The sequence below is a fragment of the Electrophorus electricus genome, chromosome 21 (genome assembly GCF_041902795.1).
Source record: "Electrophorus electricus isolate QZ-2024a chromosome 21, ASM4190279v1, whole genome shotgun sequence".
NCBI lineage: Eukaryota > Metazoa > Chordata > Actinopteri > Gymnotiformes > Gymnotidae > Electrophorus > Electrophorus electricus.
Genome location: NC_137517.1, coordinates 15,405,168 through 15,423,071, shown reverse-complemented (window position 1 = coordinate 15,423,071; position 17,904 = coordinate 15,405,168). Strand labels below are relative to the sequence as shown.

At 43.2% G+C, this 17,904-nt stretch overlaps 6 protein-coding genes and 2 pseudogenes across 6 annotated transcripts; all 8 read right to left on the bottom strand.

Annotated features, from left to right (window-relative positions):
- Window positions 1-2,458: 2,458 nt before the first annotated feature.
- LOC145652746 (histone H3) lies at window positions 2,459-3,707 on the bottom strand. Its single transcript, XM_081703910.1, has one exon. The coding sequence runs from the start codon at window positions 3,633-3,635 to the stop codon at window positions 3,225-3,227; it is 411 nt and encodes a 136-aa protein (XP_081560036.1). The 5' UTR covers window positions 3,636-3,707; the 3' UTR covers window positions 2,459-3,224.
- Window positions 3,708-3,862: 155 nt separating this feature from the next.
- LOC145652747 (histone H2A-like) lies at window positions 3,863-4,616 on the bottom strand. Its single transcript, XM_081703912.1, has one exon. It carries the CDS (start codon window positions 4,614-4,616, stop codon window positions 4,230-4,232), a length of 387 nt encoding a protein of 128 aa, XP_081560038.1. The 3' UTR covers window positions 3,863-4,229.
- Window positions 4,617-4,767: 151 nt separating this feature from the next.
- On the bottom strand, window positions 4,768-6,123 carry LOC118240560 (histone H1 pseudogene; annotated as a pseudogene).
- Window positions 6,124-7,923: 1,800 nt separating this feature from the next.
- On the bottom strand, window positions 7,924-8,546 carry LOC118240581 (histone H2B). The gene has a single exon (XM_035521478.2). It carries the CDS (start codon window positions 8,544-8,546, stop codon window positions 8,172-8,174), a length of 375 nt encoding a protein of 124 aa, XP_035377371.1. The 3' UTR covers window positions 7,924-8,171.
- Window positions 8,547-8,616: 70 nt separating this feature from the next.
- Window positions 8,617-9,557, bottom strand: LOC145652749 (histone H4). Its single transcript, XM_081703914.1, has one exon. It carries the CDS (start codon window positions 9,543-9,545, stop codon window positions 9,234-9,236), a length of 312 nt encoding a protein of 103 aa, XP_081560040.1. The 5' UTR covers window positions 9,546-9,557; the 3' UTR covers window positions 8,617-9,233.
- A 4,080-nt stretch (window positions 9,558-13,637) lies between these two features.
- On the bottom strand, window positions 13,638-14,907 carry LOC145652745 (histone H3). Its single transcript, XM_081703909.1, has one exon. It carries the CDS (start codon window positions 14,806-14,808, stop codon window positions 14,398-14,400), a length of 411 nt encoding a protein of 136 aa, XP_081560035.1. The 5' UTR covers window positions 14,809-14,907; the 3' UTR covers window positions 13,638-14,397.
- A 211-nt stretch (window positions 14,908-15,118) lies between these two features.
- On the bottom strand, window positions 15,119-15,789 carry LOC145652748 (histone H2A-like). Its single transcript, XM_081703913.1, has one exon. It carries the CDS (start codon window positions 15,787-15,789, stop codon window positions 15,403-15,405), a length of 387 nt encoding a protein of 128 aa, XP_081560039.1. The 3' UTR covers window positions 15,119-15,402.
- A 145-nt stretch (window positions 15,790-15,934) lies between these two features.
- LOC145652744 (histone H1 pseudogene) lies at window positions 15,935-17,314 on the bottom strand (annotated as a pseudogene).
- Between the last annotated feature and the right edge of the window lie 590 nt (window positions 17,315-17,904).

Genomic DNA, 17,904 nt, shown 5'->3' with positions numbered 1-17,904 from the left:
GTGTTCTGAAAGAACAAAATAGAAGTGCAGCCATACATTGGCATGCAAAAGTTTGTGCACCCCTGCTCAAAGTATATGTTACTGTGAACAAGTAATCAATTTGAAGATGAAATGATCTCCAAAAGGCATACAGGTAAAGATGAAACACACTTTTCAACATTTTAAGCAACGTCAGTTTATTAGTTTGGTTTTGTACAATTTTAGAGTGAAAAAAGGAGTAGCTAGGAGATTTGAACGCTCAAATAACTTTGACCGCAGTCTCAGACCTTCATTAGCCTGTTATGGTTATGGCTTGTACACAATCATTGTTAAGAAAGGCCAGGTGATGCAAAATTCAAAGCTTTATAAACAGCCAGACTCCTCTAACCTTGTCCCAGAAACCAGCAGCCATGGGTTCTTCCAAACAGCTGCTTAGCAAAATGAAAATGAAAATTGTTGAGGCCCATAAAACAGAAGAAAGCTATAGGATGATAGCAATGAGTTTCAGGTCGCAATTTCCTCAGTTTGAAATGTAATTAAGAAATGGTGGTTAACAGGAATAGTGCCGGTCAAGGTGAGCTCTGGAAGACCAAGAAACATTTCAGAGACGTCTGATTGTAGGATTGTTAGAAAGGGAAATTAGAACCCTTGCTTGACTGCAAAGGACTTTCAGGAAGATTTAGCACACTCTGGTGGTGTGGTACATTGTTCTACTGTTCAGAGACACCTGCACAAACATGACCTTTATGGAAGCATCATAAGAAGAAAACGTCTCCTCCGTCCTTACCACAAAATTCTGCATCAGAAGGTTGCAAAAGAAAATCTAAACATGTATGGTTGGAGAAAAAATGGCACCTCTATAACCATTAAGATGGTGGGGGGGTATCAATCATGTTTTGGGGTAGTATTGCAGCCAATGGCACGGGGAGGTTTTCACGGGTAGAGGGGGAAATGGATTCAATGAACTTCCAGAAAATTCTGGAAGCAAGCATAACACCATTCTGTAAAAATGCTGAGGTTGAAAAGAGGATGGCTTATACAAATGGATAATGATCCTAAACACACCTCAAAATCCATAATAAACTACCTCAAAAGGTGCAAGCTGAAGGTTTAGCCATGGCCCTCACAGTCCCCTGATCTGAACAGCATTGAAATCTATGGATAGACATCAAAAGAACAGTGCATGCAAGACAGCCCAGGAATCTCACAGAAGTGGAAGACTGTTGCAAGGAAGAATGGATGAAAATCCCTCAAACAAGAATCGGAAGACTCTTGGCTGGCTACACAAAGTGCTTACAAGATGAGATGCTTGCCAAAGGAGGTGCTACTTGGTACTAAGCATTTTGGGGAGCAATTCATCTACAACTTGCTTATCTGTTCACAGTAACATACATTTTGACCAGGGGTGCCCAAACCGTTGCATACCACTGTAAATATTGTTGTGTGACATGCTATCTGTTAAGGAGGCCTGGTACATAGTACAGCAAACAAACCAACTATGGGGTTCCAGATGGGTAATTTCAGTAGTTCACAAAAGAAAAAAAAAAGAAAAAAGACCATAATGAGATTATGGAAATAAATGCATGAAAAGCATGCTTTGATCTCACATATTAAGTGCTTGTGGAACATGAATAAAATAAACACATAAAGAAATTAATATAAGTCTCCTCTAACTAACCATGAGTAGGCTTACAGTAGTAAGAAGAATAAGAATAAGAAGAAGAAGAATCATGAAAGGCAAGTCCATTTCTAAAACCATTTTATTTGTCTTCAGAGCATTTTTAGCTATTTGTTAGGGCTCGGTTTTTTATGATGAAAGACAATTATTCTGTTTATTTCAACAGTAGATCCAAAAGCAAAGAAACCTTTATGACAGTGGCTGTCAGCTAAGCCTAGAAATGATTTCTGAGAAGGACATACCCACTCCATATGCTTATTATTATTATTATTGTTGTTGTTTCTCCCAAGAGAAACTGGCTAATTGTTCTTCAATATACTTTTACATTCTGATAGCGTTCTGATTAAAAAGAGGTGCCCTTAATGATTGAATATCATGGAAGTTTTCCATTTTTGGCCACAAGATGGCAGCAGAGGATCATTTATATTATTACCTCCCATGGCACTTGATCTTCTAGACGGTTTTATTTGTATTTTTAGTCACGTTTTAGCTTTAAAAATATATAAATTGAAATGGAAAATGTGGAGTTCCATCAGAAACGTGGCACTTGTAGAATAATAATAAATAATAAGTTTAATTTATATAGAACCTTTCACAGACTCAAGGTTGCTTTACTATGCCAAAGATGCAGAAACAAATACATTAAAACAATCAACACATTAATTAACAAATACGAATAAGAAGACAAGTTATGAGATGTTGAGAAAAGAGGTACGTTTTAAGTATAGCGTAAAAAAAGTCATAGAAATGTACAGAAAGTAGTTTAAACGCGTTATATTGAAAGGAAACGGTAGTCGTGAATATTTTGGCCAAAACAGTTATATATTTTTATAGATTTTACAATCAAGAGTTCAACAACAGAATACTAGTCCTCTTACATTTTTGAACCATTACCCCTATCAATAAGGTATATAAACAACAACAATAAAGAAGAGTAAAATAATAGATAAAACATGAACGTGAAATAATAAATCAAATAAAAACATGAAGAACATAATTCCACAATAATGCATTATAAAATTAACAATGAACGCCACTTTACATTAAATATATGAAATTTAAATTGTACCTCTGAATGGAACCATTTAATACCATCAAACCTAATATTTTAATTTCATTTTTTTATTTCTACATCTATTGGTACAGGTTGCCCATCTACTATCCATACCCCATCACTTTCATTTAATTTCGCTCCAGCCACAACTTCACATTTCAAAGCGCCTCTTAACTGATACAATAATTTAATATTGACAAACCTCCCTGGAAAACCAAAATGTTGCAATGTGCACCATAAGTAGTCTCTAGAAATCTAATCGAAGGCCTTTTTCTTGCCCAGTCCTACTATATAAAAATCCCTCCGTTGCCATACTTTCTCAGCTATGTAATTAACCACTCCTAAACCAACTTTAGATTGCGTAACCTAGAAACACATGTCAGATACACGTTATAACAACGACGCATCAGTTTCAAGCGTTGCTAAGGCCACTTGCTCATTTTGCAGCGAAACGATTAGGTGGCTCTTAAAAGAGCCTTTGGGTAGTTTGGGACATGACGCCGAGCGATCAGTTTAAGCACGCTCTCCGCGAATGCGGCGGGCCAACTGGATGTCCTTGGGCATGATGGTGACTCTCTTGGCGTGGATTGCGCACAAGTTAGTATCCTCGAACAGGCCCACCAGGTATGCCTCGCTAGCCTCCTGCAAGGCCATAACGGCAGAGCTCTGGAAACGGAGATCGGTCTTGAAATCCTGAGCAATTTCTCTCACCAGGCGCTGGAAGGGCAGCTTGCGGATCAGCAACTCGGTAGACTTCTGATAACGACGAATCTCCCTCAGAGCTACGGTACCAGGCCTGTAACGATGAGGCTTCTTCACGCCGCCGGTGGCTGGGGCGCTCTTGCGGGCAGCCTTGGTGGCAAGCTGCTTTCTCGGGGCTTTACCACCGGTGGACTTACGGGCGGTCTGCTTCGTTCTTGCCATAGCGACAGAACTCTACCCTTAACTGACAAAGAAAGAGAATAAGAAGCAACTCAGACGGGATCCTTTTTAAGCCATAACGCCGACCTGCGCTCATTGGGCGTCTTCAGTAAGCCTGCCATCCATTGGACAAACAAGGCTACGTCACATCAAGACAATTGGCCCGTGTTCCACTACGCGCGCATTTCAAAAAGCAAGACGATACGCCTACTTCTGAGGCGGGCTCACGGCAACACATTTCTAGCCGTACTTTTTATTTGCCTCCAGTGTACATTCCTGAACGTAGTCCCTGTTACGTTTTTGCATGTTTATAGCACCAACAGCATCGCGCGCATATACATATAGCTACTACTCTTACAAATACGTACATAGATGTACGTACTTGCTTTCATCAGATGCTATTGGGCGCATAAAAAGGGGGAAGGTGTACGTGCGCTTCGACGTGATACGGTAGTGGACAGCGGTGCCCATTAATCATTTGGTAGTCTCGAGAAAAATGCAAGGTAGAACAGATAGGAACAGTTGCACTTCATCAGTCAATGTGGGTGGCTCTTAAAAGAGCCTTTGGGATCTGCAGACAACGCAGCAGAGATGAATTTACTTGGTCTTGACCGTCTTCTCGGTTTTCTTGGGCAGCAGAACAGCCTGAATGTTGGGCAGCACGCCACCTTGAGCAATAGTCACACCTCCCAACAGCTTGTTCAACTCCTCGTCGTTACGCACGGCGAGCTGCAGATGACGAGGAATGATACGGGTCTTCTTGTTGTCACGGGCGGCGTTGCCTGCCAACTCGAGAATCTCAGCAGTCAGATACTCCAGCACAGCAGCCAAATAGACCGGAGCACCGGCACCAACGCGCTCGGCATAATTACCTTTGCGCAGAAGCCTGTGCACACGGCCCACAGGGAACTGCAAGCCAGCGCGAGAGGAGCGAGTCTTGGCCTTAGCCCTGGCCTTACCGCCGGTCTTCCCTCTTCCACTCATTATAAATACAACTGCGTCTTGTGAGCAAAGCTGAAATAATCACCGTTCACCTAACAACGCTTCAGATATAGCAAAGTCAACTCCTCTCCTATTGGCTAAGGAGGACAGGACGAATAACCAATCGCGAAGCACTCGTTCACTTCCAAAGCCGGCCTCCCTTTCCACTTTTCAATTGACTTTATTAAGAAAATTCAATACAAACACTCCATCACAAAAACCTCACAAACAATATCCACCGGAGGACCCAGACTACCTTCACTCTATACATTAACAATACAATTTACATCTGTAAATTAGCTATACATCATCCATTTCTATGTCCAAAAAACCCAGGGAAATGTCTTTTTTCCTCTATCAATCGTCTTCAACCCTTTTAACTCACACACGATCTGTTTAAAGTTTCTGCAGGTACTATACATTGCTCAATAATCATCTTACATCGCGTTTTCCAAATCTTCGAATTTATCACACAATCAATCAATCATCAACAAAAGTCCTTCACATTCTCAGTCAAATTCTCATTAAAAACACTCCATACATAATACTTTTTTCCTGTTGCCACCCCATTTAAACCCAATACCTTCCCTTTTCTCCCAAATTTCAGTAGTCCTCAGTCATACTGTATGGATGAAATCGCACGTTAAAATAAACTCCAATTACACACCTGGCCGTATTTGTTCGCTCGTAATCATTTCGAGAGTTTAAAGAAAACCGCTCTTTGGAAGAGAAAAGTGGGTGGCTCTTAAAAGAGCCTTTTGGGGATACCAAGACATGAAAACATGCACGTTTACTTCTTCTTGGGGGCAGCTTTTTTCGCCTTTGCAGCCTTTGGCTTGGCAGTCTTGGGCTTGACAGTCTTTGCCTTCTTGGGGCTCTTGGCTGCCTTCTTCGGGGTGGCCGGCTTCTTTGCTTTCTTAGGGCTCTTGGTGGCTTTCGCGGCGGCAGCAGGTTTCTTCGCCTTCTTGGGAGACTTCTTTGCAGCGGCGGCGGCGGCGGGCTTCTTTGCCGCTACCTTCTTGGGCTTTTTAGCCGCGGCAGGTTTCTTGGCGGGCGCTTTTTTCGCCTTAGGCGCGGCTTTCTTAGCGGGCGTCTTCTTGGCTTCAGCTTGCTTCTTGTTGATCTTAAAAGATCCAGAGGCACCGGTACCTTTGGTCTGCACCAGAGTTCCCTTTGTCACCAAGCTTTTGATAGCAAGCTTGACGCGAGTGTTGTTCTTCTCCACGTCGTAACCGCCCGCAGCCAGAGCTTTCTTCAGAGCGGCGAGAGAGACGCCGCTCCGTTCTTTGGAAGCAGAAACAGCTTTGACGATAAGCTCACCGACGCTGGGTCCCGCTTTCTTGGGCCTCGCAGCAGCTTTCTTCTTGGGCGCTTTGGCCGGCGCAGCGGCGGCGGGGGCTGGAGCTACTTCTGCCATCGTCGTGTTAACTACGAGAAATAGACGCGCGCAAACAGCACACTATGTCGAACACACGGCTCTGTTGAGTTGATCCTCCCTGCTAGCGAGGGGCCGGCCTTAAATGCCGCATGAGGACGGTGTAGACTCAACCCGCCCAGCCCTCGGCGTCTGTGCTTCCGTGAGCTGCTCGCGCTTGTGTTTTCTCATGACAAATCCGGCTCTAAATATACACGCTAAAGCAATTTGTAAGGCGTCAAACAACGCGTTTGGAAAGAAAGGGCTCTGTGGTTCATTTGCGTGCCAGAAAAGCCAGTGCAGCCCCATCTCGTTTTGCACAGCTCCCTCAAAAAGGCACTGCGCGACTGCCGCTCCAAATAAGACATGGTCCATTTCTACTGCTGTGGGACCTGAAAATGTGAGAAATGAAGGCATACGTCTAGCAAGTTCCCACGTGCGCGTTGAAGGAGAGCCTGAGCAAAGGTATGGACGTGTTACGAGTGTGGCAGTGGTGTGTGCACTAGTTGAAAAAAGCCTTATGTAGGTATCAGTAAAACACAGGTGTGGGATGCAGGAGAGTGTGGTTATGTGAGAGAGTTCCTCGCACAGCCAAGTGTCTTTGTCAAATCATCCCAGTCTTAGTCAAAAGAAGCCCCCAAAACTGATACTCTCACTCGGGATGGTGCTCCTCAGCAGGTGGACATCCTCTTATTGGGATGGCATCAGGTGCACCTCATCAGGGGAGGAGACCACGTGAGCATCGTCAGGTGTCCGAGCTCAAATCATCGCTGGGGGCCCAAGTTCTAAACCTAAAGTGAATTACCCTGACCTCATCAGAACCCTCATCTGAATAACCCCAAGTTCACTCTAAGCCTAAAGTGCATTACCCTGCCTCATCAGAAACTTCATTTGAAGAACCCCGTTCACTTTAACCCTAAAGTGAATTACCCTGACCTCATCAGAATAACCCCAAGTTCACTCTAAGCCTAAAGTGCATTACCCTGCCTCATCAGAAACTTCATTTGAATAACCCCGTTCACTTTAACCCTAAGGTGAATTACAATAACTTCATAATCTCTTTCCAAGCTTTACCTTCTTGCAAACCCCAATAACATTTATAGCACCACACTTCTATGGTATGGCACATGTGTAACCTACTCCCAAACAGAATATCACTCAAAGGCCTATCTGGACAGTTTTCTCCTAACTTTATTGCAATAAAAGAAGGGATGCAATCCTTAACTTCATAAGAAGCCTAATGACAAGCAGAGACAAAGTGAGTTTTTGTGAGGCCCTGTCATGGGTTTACTTGGTCAGCTCTAAAAAATAATCTATTGTACTGATTTTCTTTCCCCCATATGCTGTGATTCTATGAGTCACAGTTCTGTGGCTCATTAATAGCACTCCCAGAATACACATACCTTGCATGACTTCCACTTCTCTCTCTCTCTGTCTATGGCTTACACATACACATAGATGTGTGCACACACATGCTGGGTCTTCCAAGACTTCTCAGTCTCTTGCATGGGACATTACAGAGGCACCTTGCAAATGACCCGTGGGGCAAAGGGGTCACATAGGCCTAGACCATTAAGAATAGAATGAATAAACTGTTGTGAAAGTGGTAGGAATTGACTGTAAAGAATAGCTGCCGTGTGTATGCAGTACACAAGGAGTGGGCAAATGCTAAACATCTGCAGATGACTAGACTTCTTCTACAGCAAACAGGGCAAAACATGTGAAAAGAATATTAACAGCTACTAATGAAAGGTAACAACAGGAAATAATGTCATAATGTGGGCTATGAAGATTACAATAGTTGCCAAGGTGACATGGCATGCTTGTAGGATACATCAGAGCCTAAATATATATACATACACACACAAACAAATAAATAAAACAGACACTTGTGTGTCAGTGTTCAAAGACATTTAATACATTGCAAGCTACATGCAGCCGAATAAAGGGTACGAAAATTGATTAATAAAACGCCCAGAAAAGAGGAAAGAGAAACGAGGCCAAAGCCCACAAGTGCTACTTCGGCTAGAACTCTATATTCTCATTTTACCGTACATGCACTCTCATAATAGAAAATCTCTTTGATGAAAACGTGGGTGGCTCTTAAAAGAGCCTTTGGGTTAGTCAAGACGCACTATGACGCTTTACTTGGAGCTGGTGTACTTGGTGACGGCCTTTGTACCCTCAGATACGGCGTGTTTGGCCAGCTCACCGGGAAGCAGAAGGCGCACGGCGGTCTGGATCTCCCTGGAGGTGATGGTTGAACGCTTGTTGTAGTGAGCGAGACGAGAAGCCTCACCAGCGATGCGCTCGAAGATATCATTCACAAAGGAATTCATGATCCCCATAGCCTTGGAAGAGATACCGGTGTCGGGGTGGACCTGTTTCAGGACTTTGTACACGTAGATAGCATAACTCTCCTTCCTCGACTTTCTGCGCTTCTTGCCTCCTTTACCGGCCGTCTTAGTCACGGCTTTTTTGGATCCCTTCTTCGGCGCGGACTTGGCAGGCTCGGGCATGGCGCTCGTTGCTGAGTAAACCACAATAGAATGAAAAACTGCGCCTGAACACCCAATTTATTTAGACTCTGGTATTCTAATTTGAACACACCCTCCCCTCCTCGGTCATGACAAGCTATCATTGGCCAGAAAACAACCCCTCCTCTCACAGGAACCTTCCTATCGTTGCTCCGCCACCCCATAGCGTTCACCTCTTAATCCATTTTTAAATTGACTTTATTGAAACAATTCAATTCAATACACACACACACTCCATCACAAAAGCCTCACAAACAAGATCCACCGGAGGACCCAAACTACCTTCACTCTATACATTAACAATACAATTTACATCTATAAATTAGGTAAACATCATCCATTTATATACCTCCAAAAGAGTGCAAGATGTATTTTTTTCCTCCAATAATCAATCGTTTTCAACCTTTTTAACTCACACGCACACAATCGGTTGTACCAGGTATTGTTTTTAACATTATCGTCTTATTTTGGGCTAGGATTTGGAGCCTACAACATGCAGACGTTTAAAAGCGTGTTACAGCCCTCATCAATATAGAACTAAACGTCTTTTGTGCGCATTCAGGCACTAGACACTTATAGGCGCTCATAGACACACAAAACAACTCTTTAACCGAGTGGATGGGTGGCTCTTAAAAGAGCCGTTGGTTTGATCGTTTTGGAACTCAGCGTTTAACCTCCGAAGCCGTACAGAGTACGTCCCTGGCGTTTCAGAGCATAAACCACGTCCATGGCGGTGACCGTCTTCCGCTTGGCATGCTCGGTGTAGGTGACCGCGTCCCTGATAACGTTCTCCAGGAACACTTTCAGCACACCACGGGTCTCCTCGTAGATCAGACCGGAGATGCGCTTGACGCCGCCACGACGAGCCAGACGGCGGATAGCGGGCTTAGTGATACCCTGGATGTTGTCGCGGAGCACCTTACGGTGACGCTTAGCGCCTCCTTTCCCAAGGCCCTTACCACCCTTTCCTCTTCCAGACATCGCTTAGGCTTCTTTCACCACTCAACGAAAAGCGAAATAATGAAGCGCTTTCACCCAGTGCGCCACTATTATTCTCTTCTAAAGGACCTGGTTGAAGACAAGGAGCACTCGAGGAGGCGGAGCTAAATACCATGCCCCTCCAAACGCCTCCAGCACAACACTTAGCCAGACTGGAATAAAAACTCAATACTATTTGGCAAAACGACAATTCATAGATAGAACATCTAAGAGATCTTAGACAATAACAACGAACAACAACGTAAGGGAAGAAAAAGAACGATAACAAACAAGCAAAGACAACAAAAGATTCCGTGCAGCATAAGCTGGCCTACAATTGTTACAACTGCTACTAATCAAAAGAAGAAGAGTCAGAATGGAAGTAGGTCCTCAGCACTGGTGCTGAAAAGCCCTAAGTTTAAAGACTCTTGCTGGAAAATATAGAAATTATATACACACTCCTAATCCGTGTGTTCATTAGGCCTCTTAGGGTTCCCACCAGCCAAGAACAACATGTAGTTCAGGTTAGAGAATCTGCTGTCTTCTCACTTTCATCTTCCTCTGCAACAGTGGCAGCTTAACTGCTATTTTCACATAACATAACTCCGTCCACGTACCCTCGTCCTTCAAGCATTAATAAAGGACATCACTACGCTTGTAAATCATAGGAAAACACACTTGTATGCCCAAATACAGCATTCAAGGGCCTTCAAAGGCTACATTCCAAAAAAAATGCTCAATAAAATGTTGTAAAAAGTATGACTCAACTGCCGGGTTGGGAATTTTATCATCACTGTCAAGTAGCTTTACTTAAAATGTCAAGCTTGAAACCTGTACTGGAGGGCAGCCTGAACTCAGCACAGGGAAACTACCCTATTATTATTAATATTTTTGTTAACATGATCACCACCACTATTATTGTTATTATTACTACTATTATTATCAACAGTAGGAAAAGGGGGAGGAAGAGGAGGAATAGAAGTATATTTCAAATAAAAAAACAAGAAAACTAAATTGGCTAAATGATGGCGAGTAAAACACACTAATACTGATTGGGATGTTCTGATAGATGGAGCTTCGTTACCATCTTGTGGCCAAACTGTAAAAGCAGCCACAACAAAATGAGAGTTGACTTCTTTCTGTCTTCAAGAGACCTGAAGGGACAGTTTCATTTGGAATCAAGAACTGTTGGCCATTTATTATTAGATTTGTGGAACAGCTTAACGCTTGTGCACCGTGTGTTTATGATCGTCATGCTTTCAACAGTGGTTGCCAAAGTGATTTGAAGGCATGTTCAAAAGTGATAGTTTAGAACCATGTGTCAGTAATATTTCTCAACCCCCTGAATAAATAGTCTAATTGTACATTGTTATTATACTTGTTCTTCCAGTGCTATTGTTACTCTTTGTAGTTCTTTCTTTCATCCCCTTTCTTTCAGGAAATGCAAATGCAGAGCTACATCAAAACAAACAGTAGCGCACAAAAACAAACACACACACACACACACACACACACACTCACTCTCTCACTCTCTCTGACGAAAAATAGACCATTGCAAAATCAAGAAGAAGACAGTTTTGGCTAAGAATATATTGTAAGGGTAGAGAAGGAAATTGTTAATAAAAAGATTTCAGCTGTGTTCTGAAAGAACAAAATAGAAGTGCAGCCATACATTGGCATGCAAAAGTTTGTGCACCCCTGCTCAAAGTATATGTTACTGTGAACAAGTAATCAATTTGAAGATGAAATGATCTCCAAAAGGCATACAGGTAAAGATGAAACACACTTTTCAACATTTTAAGCAACGTCAGTTTATTAGTTTGGTTTTGTACAATTTTAGAGTGAAAAAAGGAGTAGCTAGGAGATTTGAACGCTCAAATAACTTTGACCGCAGTCTCAGACCTTCATTAGCCTGTTATGGTTATGGCTTGTACACAATCATTGTTAAGAAAGGCCAGGTGATGCAAAATTCAAAGCTTTATAAACAGCCAGACTCCTCTAACCTTGTCCCAGAAACCAGCAGCCATGGGTTCTTCCAAACAGCTGCTTAGCAAAATGAAAATGAAAATTGTTGAGGCCCATAAAACAGAAGAAAGCTATAGGATGATAGCAATGAGTTTCAGGTCGCAATTTCCTCAGTTTGAAATGTAATTAAGAAATGGTGGTTAACAGGAATAGTGCCGGTCAAGGTGAGCTCTGGAAGACCAAGAAACATTTCAGAGACGTCTGATTGTAGGATTGTTAGAAAGGGAAATTAGAACCCTTGCTTGACTGCAAAGGACTTTCAGGAAGATTTAGCACACTCTGGTGGTGTGGTACATTGTTCTACTGTTCAGAGACACCTGCACAAACATGACCTTTATGGAAGCATCATAAGAAGAAAACGTCTCCTCCGTCCTTACCACAAAATTCTGCATCAGAAGGTTGCAAAAGAAAATCTAAACATGTATGGTTGGAGAAAAAAATGGCACCTCTATAACCATTAAGATGGTGGGGGGGTATCAATCATGTTTTGGGGTAGTATTGCAGCCAATGGCACGGGGAGGTTTTCACGGGTAGAGGGGGAAATGGATTCAATGAACTTCCAGAAAATTCTGGAAGCAAGCATAACACCATTCTGTAAAAATGCTGAGGTTGAAAAGAGGATGGCTTATACAAATGGATAATGATCCTAAACACACCTCAAAATCCATAATAAACTACCTCAAAAGGTGCAAGCTGAAGGTTTAGCCATGGCCCTCACAGTCCCCTGATCTGAACAGCATTGAAATCTATGGATAGACATCAAAAGAACAGTGCATGCAAGACAGCCCAGGAATCTCACAGAAGTGGAAGACTGTTGCAAGGAAGAATGGATGAAAATCCCTCAAACAAGAATCGGAAGACTCTTGGCTGGCTACACAAAGTGCTTACAAGATGAGATGCTTGCCAAAGGAGGTGCTACTTGGTACTAAGCATTTTGGGGAGCAATTCATCTACAACTTGCTTATCTGTTCACAGTAACATACATTTTGACCAGGGGTGCCCAAACCGTTGCATACCACTGTAAATATTGTTGTGTGACATGCTATCTGTTAAGGAGGCCTGGTACATAGTACAGCAAACAAACCAACTATGGGGTTCCAGATGGGTAATTTCAGTAGTTCACAAAAGAAAAAAAAAAGAAAAAAGACCATAATGAGATTATGGAAATAAATGCATGAAAAGCATGCTTTGATCTCACATATTAAGTGCTTGTGGAACATGAATAAAATAAACACATAAAGAAATTAATATAAGTCTCCTCTAACTAACCATGAGTAGGCTTACAGTAGTAAGAAGAATAAGAATAAGAAGAAGAAGAATCATGAAAGGCAAGTCCATTTCTAAAACCATTTTATTTGTCTTCAGAGCATTTTTAGCTATTTGTTAGGGCTCGGTTTTTTATGATGAAAGACAATTATTCTGTTTATTTCAACAGTAGATCCAAAAGCAAAGAAACCTTTATGACAGTGGCTGTCAGCTAAGCCTAGAAATGATTTCTGAGAAGGACATACCCACTCCATATGCTTATTATTATTATTATTGTTGTTGTTTCTCCCAAGAGAAACTGGCTAATTGTTCTTCAATATACTTTTACATTCTGATAGCGTTCTGATTAAAAAGAGGTGCCCTTAATGATTGAATATCATGGAAGTTTTCCATTTTTGGCCACAAGATGGCAGCAGAGGATCATTTATATTATTACCTCCCATGGCACTTGATCTTCTAGACGGTTTTATTTGTATTTTTAGTCACGTTTTAGCTTTAAAAATATATAAATTGAAATGGAAAATGTGGAGTTCCATCAGAAACGTGGCACTTGTAGAATAATAATAAATAATAAGTTTAATTTATATAGAACCTTTCACAGACTCAAGGTTGCTTTACTATGCCAAAGATGCAGAAACAAATACATTAAAACAATCAACACATTAATTAACAAATACGAATAAGAAGACAAGTTATGAGATGTTGAGAAAAGAGGTACGTTTTAAGTATAGCGTAAAAAAAGTCATAGAAATGTACAGAAAGTAGTTTAAACGCGTTATATTGAAAGGAAACGGTAGTCGTGAATATTTTGGCCAAAACAGTTATATATTTTTATAGATTTTACAATCAAGAGTTCAACAACAGAATACTAGTCCTCTTACATTTTTGAACCATTACCCCTATCAATAAGGTATATAAACAACAACAATAAAGAAGAGTAAAATAATAGATAAAACATGAACGTGAAATAAATCAAATAAAAACATGAACATAATTTTATAATGCATTATTGTGGAATTAACAATGAATGCCACTTTACATTAAATATATGAAATTTAAATTGTACCTCTGAATGGAACCATTTAATACCATCAAACCTAATATTTTAATTTCATTTTTTTATTTCTACATCTATTGGTACAGGTTGCCCATCTCCTATCCATACCCCATCACTTTCATTTAATTTCGCTCCAGCCACAACTTCACATTTCAAAGCGCCTCTTAACTGATACAATAATTTAATATTGACAAACCTCCCTGGAAAACCAAAATGTTGCAAAGTGCACCATAAGTAGTCTCTAGAAATCTAATCGAAGGCCTTTTTCTTGCCCAGTCCTACTATATAAAAATCCCTCCGTTGCCATACTTTCTCAGCTATGTAATTAACCACTCCTAAACCAACTTTAGATTGCGTAACCTAGAAACACATGTCAGATACACGTTATAACAACGACGCATCAGTTTCAAGCGTTGCTAAGGCCACTTGCTCATTTTGCAGCGAAACGATTAGGTGGCTCTTAAAAGAGCCTTTGGGTAGTTTGGGACATGACGCCGAGCGATCAGTTTAAGCACGCTCTCCGCGAATGCGGCGGGCCAACTGGATGTCCTTGGGCATGATGGTGACTCTCTTGGCGTGGATTGCGCACAAGTTAGTATCCTCGAACAGGCCCACCAGGTATGCCTCGCTAGCCTCCTGCAAGGCCATAACGGCAGAGCTCTGGAAACGGAGATCGGTCTTGAAATCCTGAGCAATTTCTCTCACCAGGCGCTGGAAGGGCAGCTTGCGGATCAGCAACTCGGTAGACTTCTGATAACGACGAATCTCCCTCAGAGCTACGGTACCAGGCCTGTAACGATGAGGCTTCTTCACGCCGCCGGTGGCTGGGGCGCTCTTGCGGGCAGCCTTGGTGGCAAGCTGCTTTCTCGGGGCTTTACCACCGGTGGACTTACGGGCGGTCTGCTTCGTTCTTGCCATAGCGACGGAACTCTACCCTTAACTGACAAAGAAAGAGAATAAGAAGCAACTCAGACGGGATCCTTTTTAAGCCATAACGCCGACCTGCGCTCATTGGGCGTCTTCAGTAAGCCTGCCATCCATTGGACAAACAAGGCTACGTCACATCAAGACAATTGGCCCGTGTTCCACTACGCGCGCATTTCAAAAAGCAAGACGATACGCCTACTTCTGAGGCGGGCTCACGGCAACACATTTCTAGCCGTACTTTTTATTTGCCTCCAGTGTACATTCCTGAACGTAGTCCCTGTTACGTTTTTGCATGTTTATAGCACCAACAGCATCGCGCGCATATACATATAGCTACTACTCTTACAAATACGTACATAGATGTACGTACTTGCTTTCATCAGATGCTATTGGGCGCATAAAAAGGGGGAAGGTGTACGTGCGCTTCGACGTGATACGGTAGTGGACAGCGGTGCCCATTAATCATTTGGTAGTCTCGAGAAAAATGCAAGGTAGAACAGATAGGAACAGTTGCACTTCATCAGTCAATGTGGGTGGCTCTTAAAAGAGCCTTTGGGATCTGCAGACAACGCAGCAGAGATGAATTTACTTGGTCTTGACCGTCTTCTCGGTTTTCTTGGGCAGCAGAACAGCCTGAATGTTGGGCAGCACGCCACCTTGAGCAATAGTCACACCTCCCAACAGCTTGTTCAACTCCTCGTCGTTACGCACGGCGAGCTGCAGATGACGAGGAATGATACGGGTCTTCTTGTTGTCACGGGCGGCGTTGCCTGCCAACTCGAGAATCTCAGCAGTCAGATACTCCAGCACAGCAGCCAAATAGACCGGAGCACCGGCACCAACGCGCTCGGCATAATTACCTTTGCGCAGAAGCCTGTGCACACGGCCCACAGGGAACTGCAAGCCAGCGCGAGAGGAGCGAGTCTTGGCCTTAGCCCTGGCCTTACCGCCGGTCTTCCCTCTTCCACTCATTATAAATACAACTGCGTCTTGTGAGCAAAGCTGAAATAATCACCGTTCACCTAACAACGCTTCAGATATAGCAAAGTCAACTCCTCTCCTATTGGCTAAGGAGGACAGGACGAATAACCAATCGCGAAGCACTCGTTCACTTCCAAAGCCGGCCTCCCTTTCCACTTTTCAATTGACTTTATTAAGAAAATTCAATACAAACACTCCATCACAAAAACCTCACAAACAATATCCACCGGAGGACCCAGACTACCTTCACTCTATACATTAACAATACAATTTACATCTGTAAATTAGCTATACATCATCCATTTCTATGTCCAAAAAACCCAGGGAAATGTCTTTTTTCCTCTATCAATCGTCTTCAACCCTTTTAACTCACACACGATCTGTTTAAAGTTTCTGCAGGTACTATACATTGCTCAATAATCATCTTACATCGCGTTTTCCAAATCTTCGAATTTATCACACAATCAATCAATCATCAACAAAAGTCCTTCACATTCTCAGTCAAATTCTCATTAAAAACACTCCATACATAATACTTTTTTCCTGTTGCCACCCCATTTAAACCCAATACCTTCCCTTTTCTCCCAAATTTCAGTAGTCCTCAGTCATACTGTATGGATGAAATCGCACGTTAAAATAAACTCCAATTACACACCTGGCCGTATTTGTTCGCTCGTAATCATTTCGAGAGTTTAAAGAAAACCGCTCTTTGGAAGAGAAAAGTGGGTGGCTCTTAAAAGAGCCTTTTGGGGATACCAAGACATGAAAACATGCACGTTTACTTCTTCTTGGGGGCAGCTTTTTTCGCCTTTGCAGCCTTTGGCTTGGCAGTCTTGGGCTTGGCAGTCTTGGGCTTGACAGTCTTTGCCTTCTTGGGGCTCTTGGCTGCCTTCTTCGGGGTGGCCGGCTTCTTTGCTTTCTTAGGGCTCTTGGTGGCTTTCGCGGCGGCAGCAGGTTTCTTCGCCTTCTTGGGAGACTTCTTTGCAGCGGCGGCGGCGGCGGGCTTCTTTGCCGCTACCTTCTTGGGCTTTTTAGCCGCGGCAGGTTTCTTGGCGGGCGCTTTTTTCGCCTTAGGCGCGGCTTTCTTAGCGGGCGTCTTCTTGGCTTCAGCTTGCTTCTTGTTGATCTTAAAAGATCCAGAGGCACCGGTACCTTTGGTCTGCACCAGAGTTCCCTTTGTCACCAAGCTTTTGATAGCAAGCTTGACGCGAGTGTTGTTCTTCTCCACGTCGTAACCGCCCGCAGCCAGAGCTTTCTTCAGAGCGGCGAGAGAGACGCCGCTCCGTTCTTTGGAAGCAGAAACAGCTTTGACGATAAGCTCACCGACGCTGGGTCCCGCTTTCTTGGGCCTCGCAGCAGCTTTCTTCTTGGGCGCTTTGGCCGGCGCAGCGGCGGCGGGGGCTGGAGCTACTTCTGCCATCGTCGTGTTAACTACGAGAAATAGACGCGCGCAAACAGCACACTATGTCGAACACACGGCTCTGTTGAGTTGATCCTCCCTGCTAGCGAGGGGCCGGCCTTAAATGCCGCATGAGGACGGTGTAGACTCAACCCGCCCAGCCCTCGGCGTCTGTGCTTCCGTGAGCTGCTCGCGCTTGTGTTTTCTCATGACAAATCCGGCTCTAAATATACACGCTAAAGCAATTTGTAAGGCGTCAAACAACGCGTTTGGAAAGAAAGGGCTCTGTGGTTCATTTGCGTGCCAGAAAAGCCAGTGCAGCCCCATCTCGTTTTGCACAGCTCCCTCAAAAAGGCACTGCGCGACTGCCGCTCCAAATAAGACATGGTCCATTTCTACTGCTGTGGGACCTGAAAATGTGAGAAATGAAGGCATACGTCTAGCAAGTTCCCACGTGCGCGTTGAAGGAGAGCCTGAGCAAAGGTATGGACGTGTTACGAGTGTGGCAGTGGTGTGTGCACTAGTTGAAAAAAGCCTTATGTAGGTATCAGTAAAACACAGGTGTGGGATGCAGGAGAGTGTGGTTATGTGAGAGAGTTCCTCGCACAGCCAAGTGTCTTTGTCAAATCATCCCAGTCTTAGTCAAAAGAAGCCCCCAAAACTGATACTCTCACTCGGGATGGTGCTCCTCAGCAGGTGGACATCCT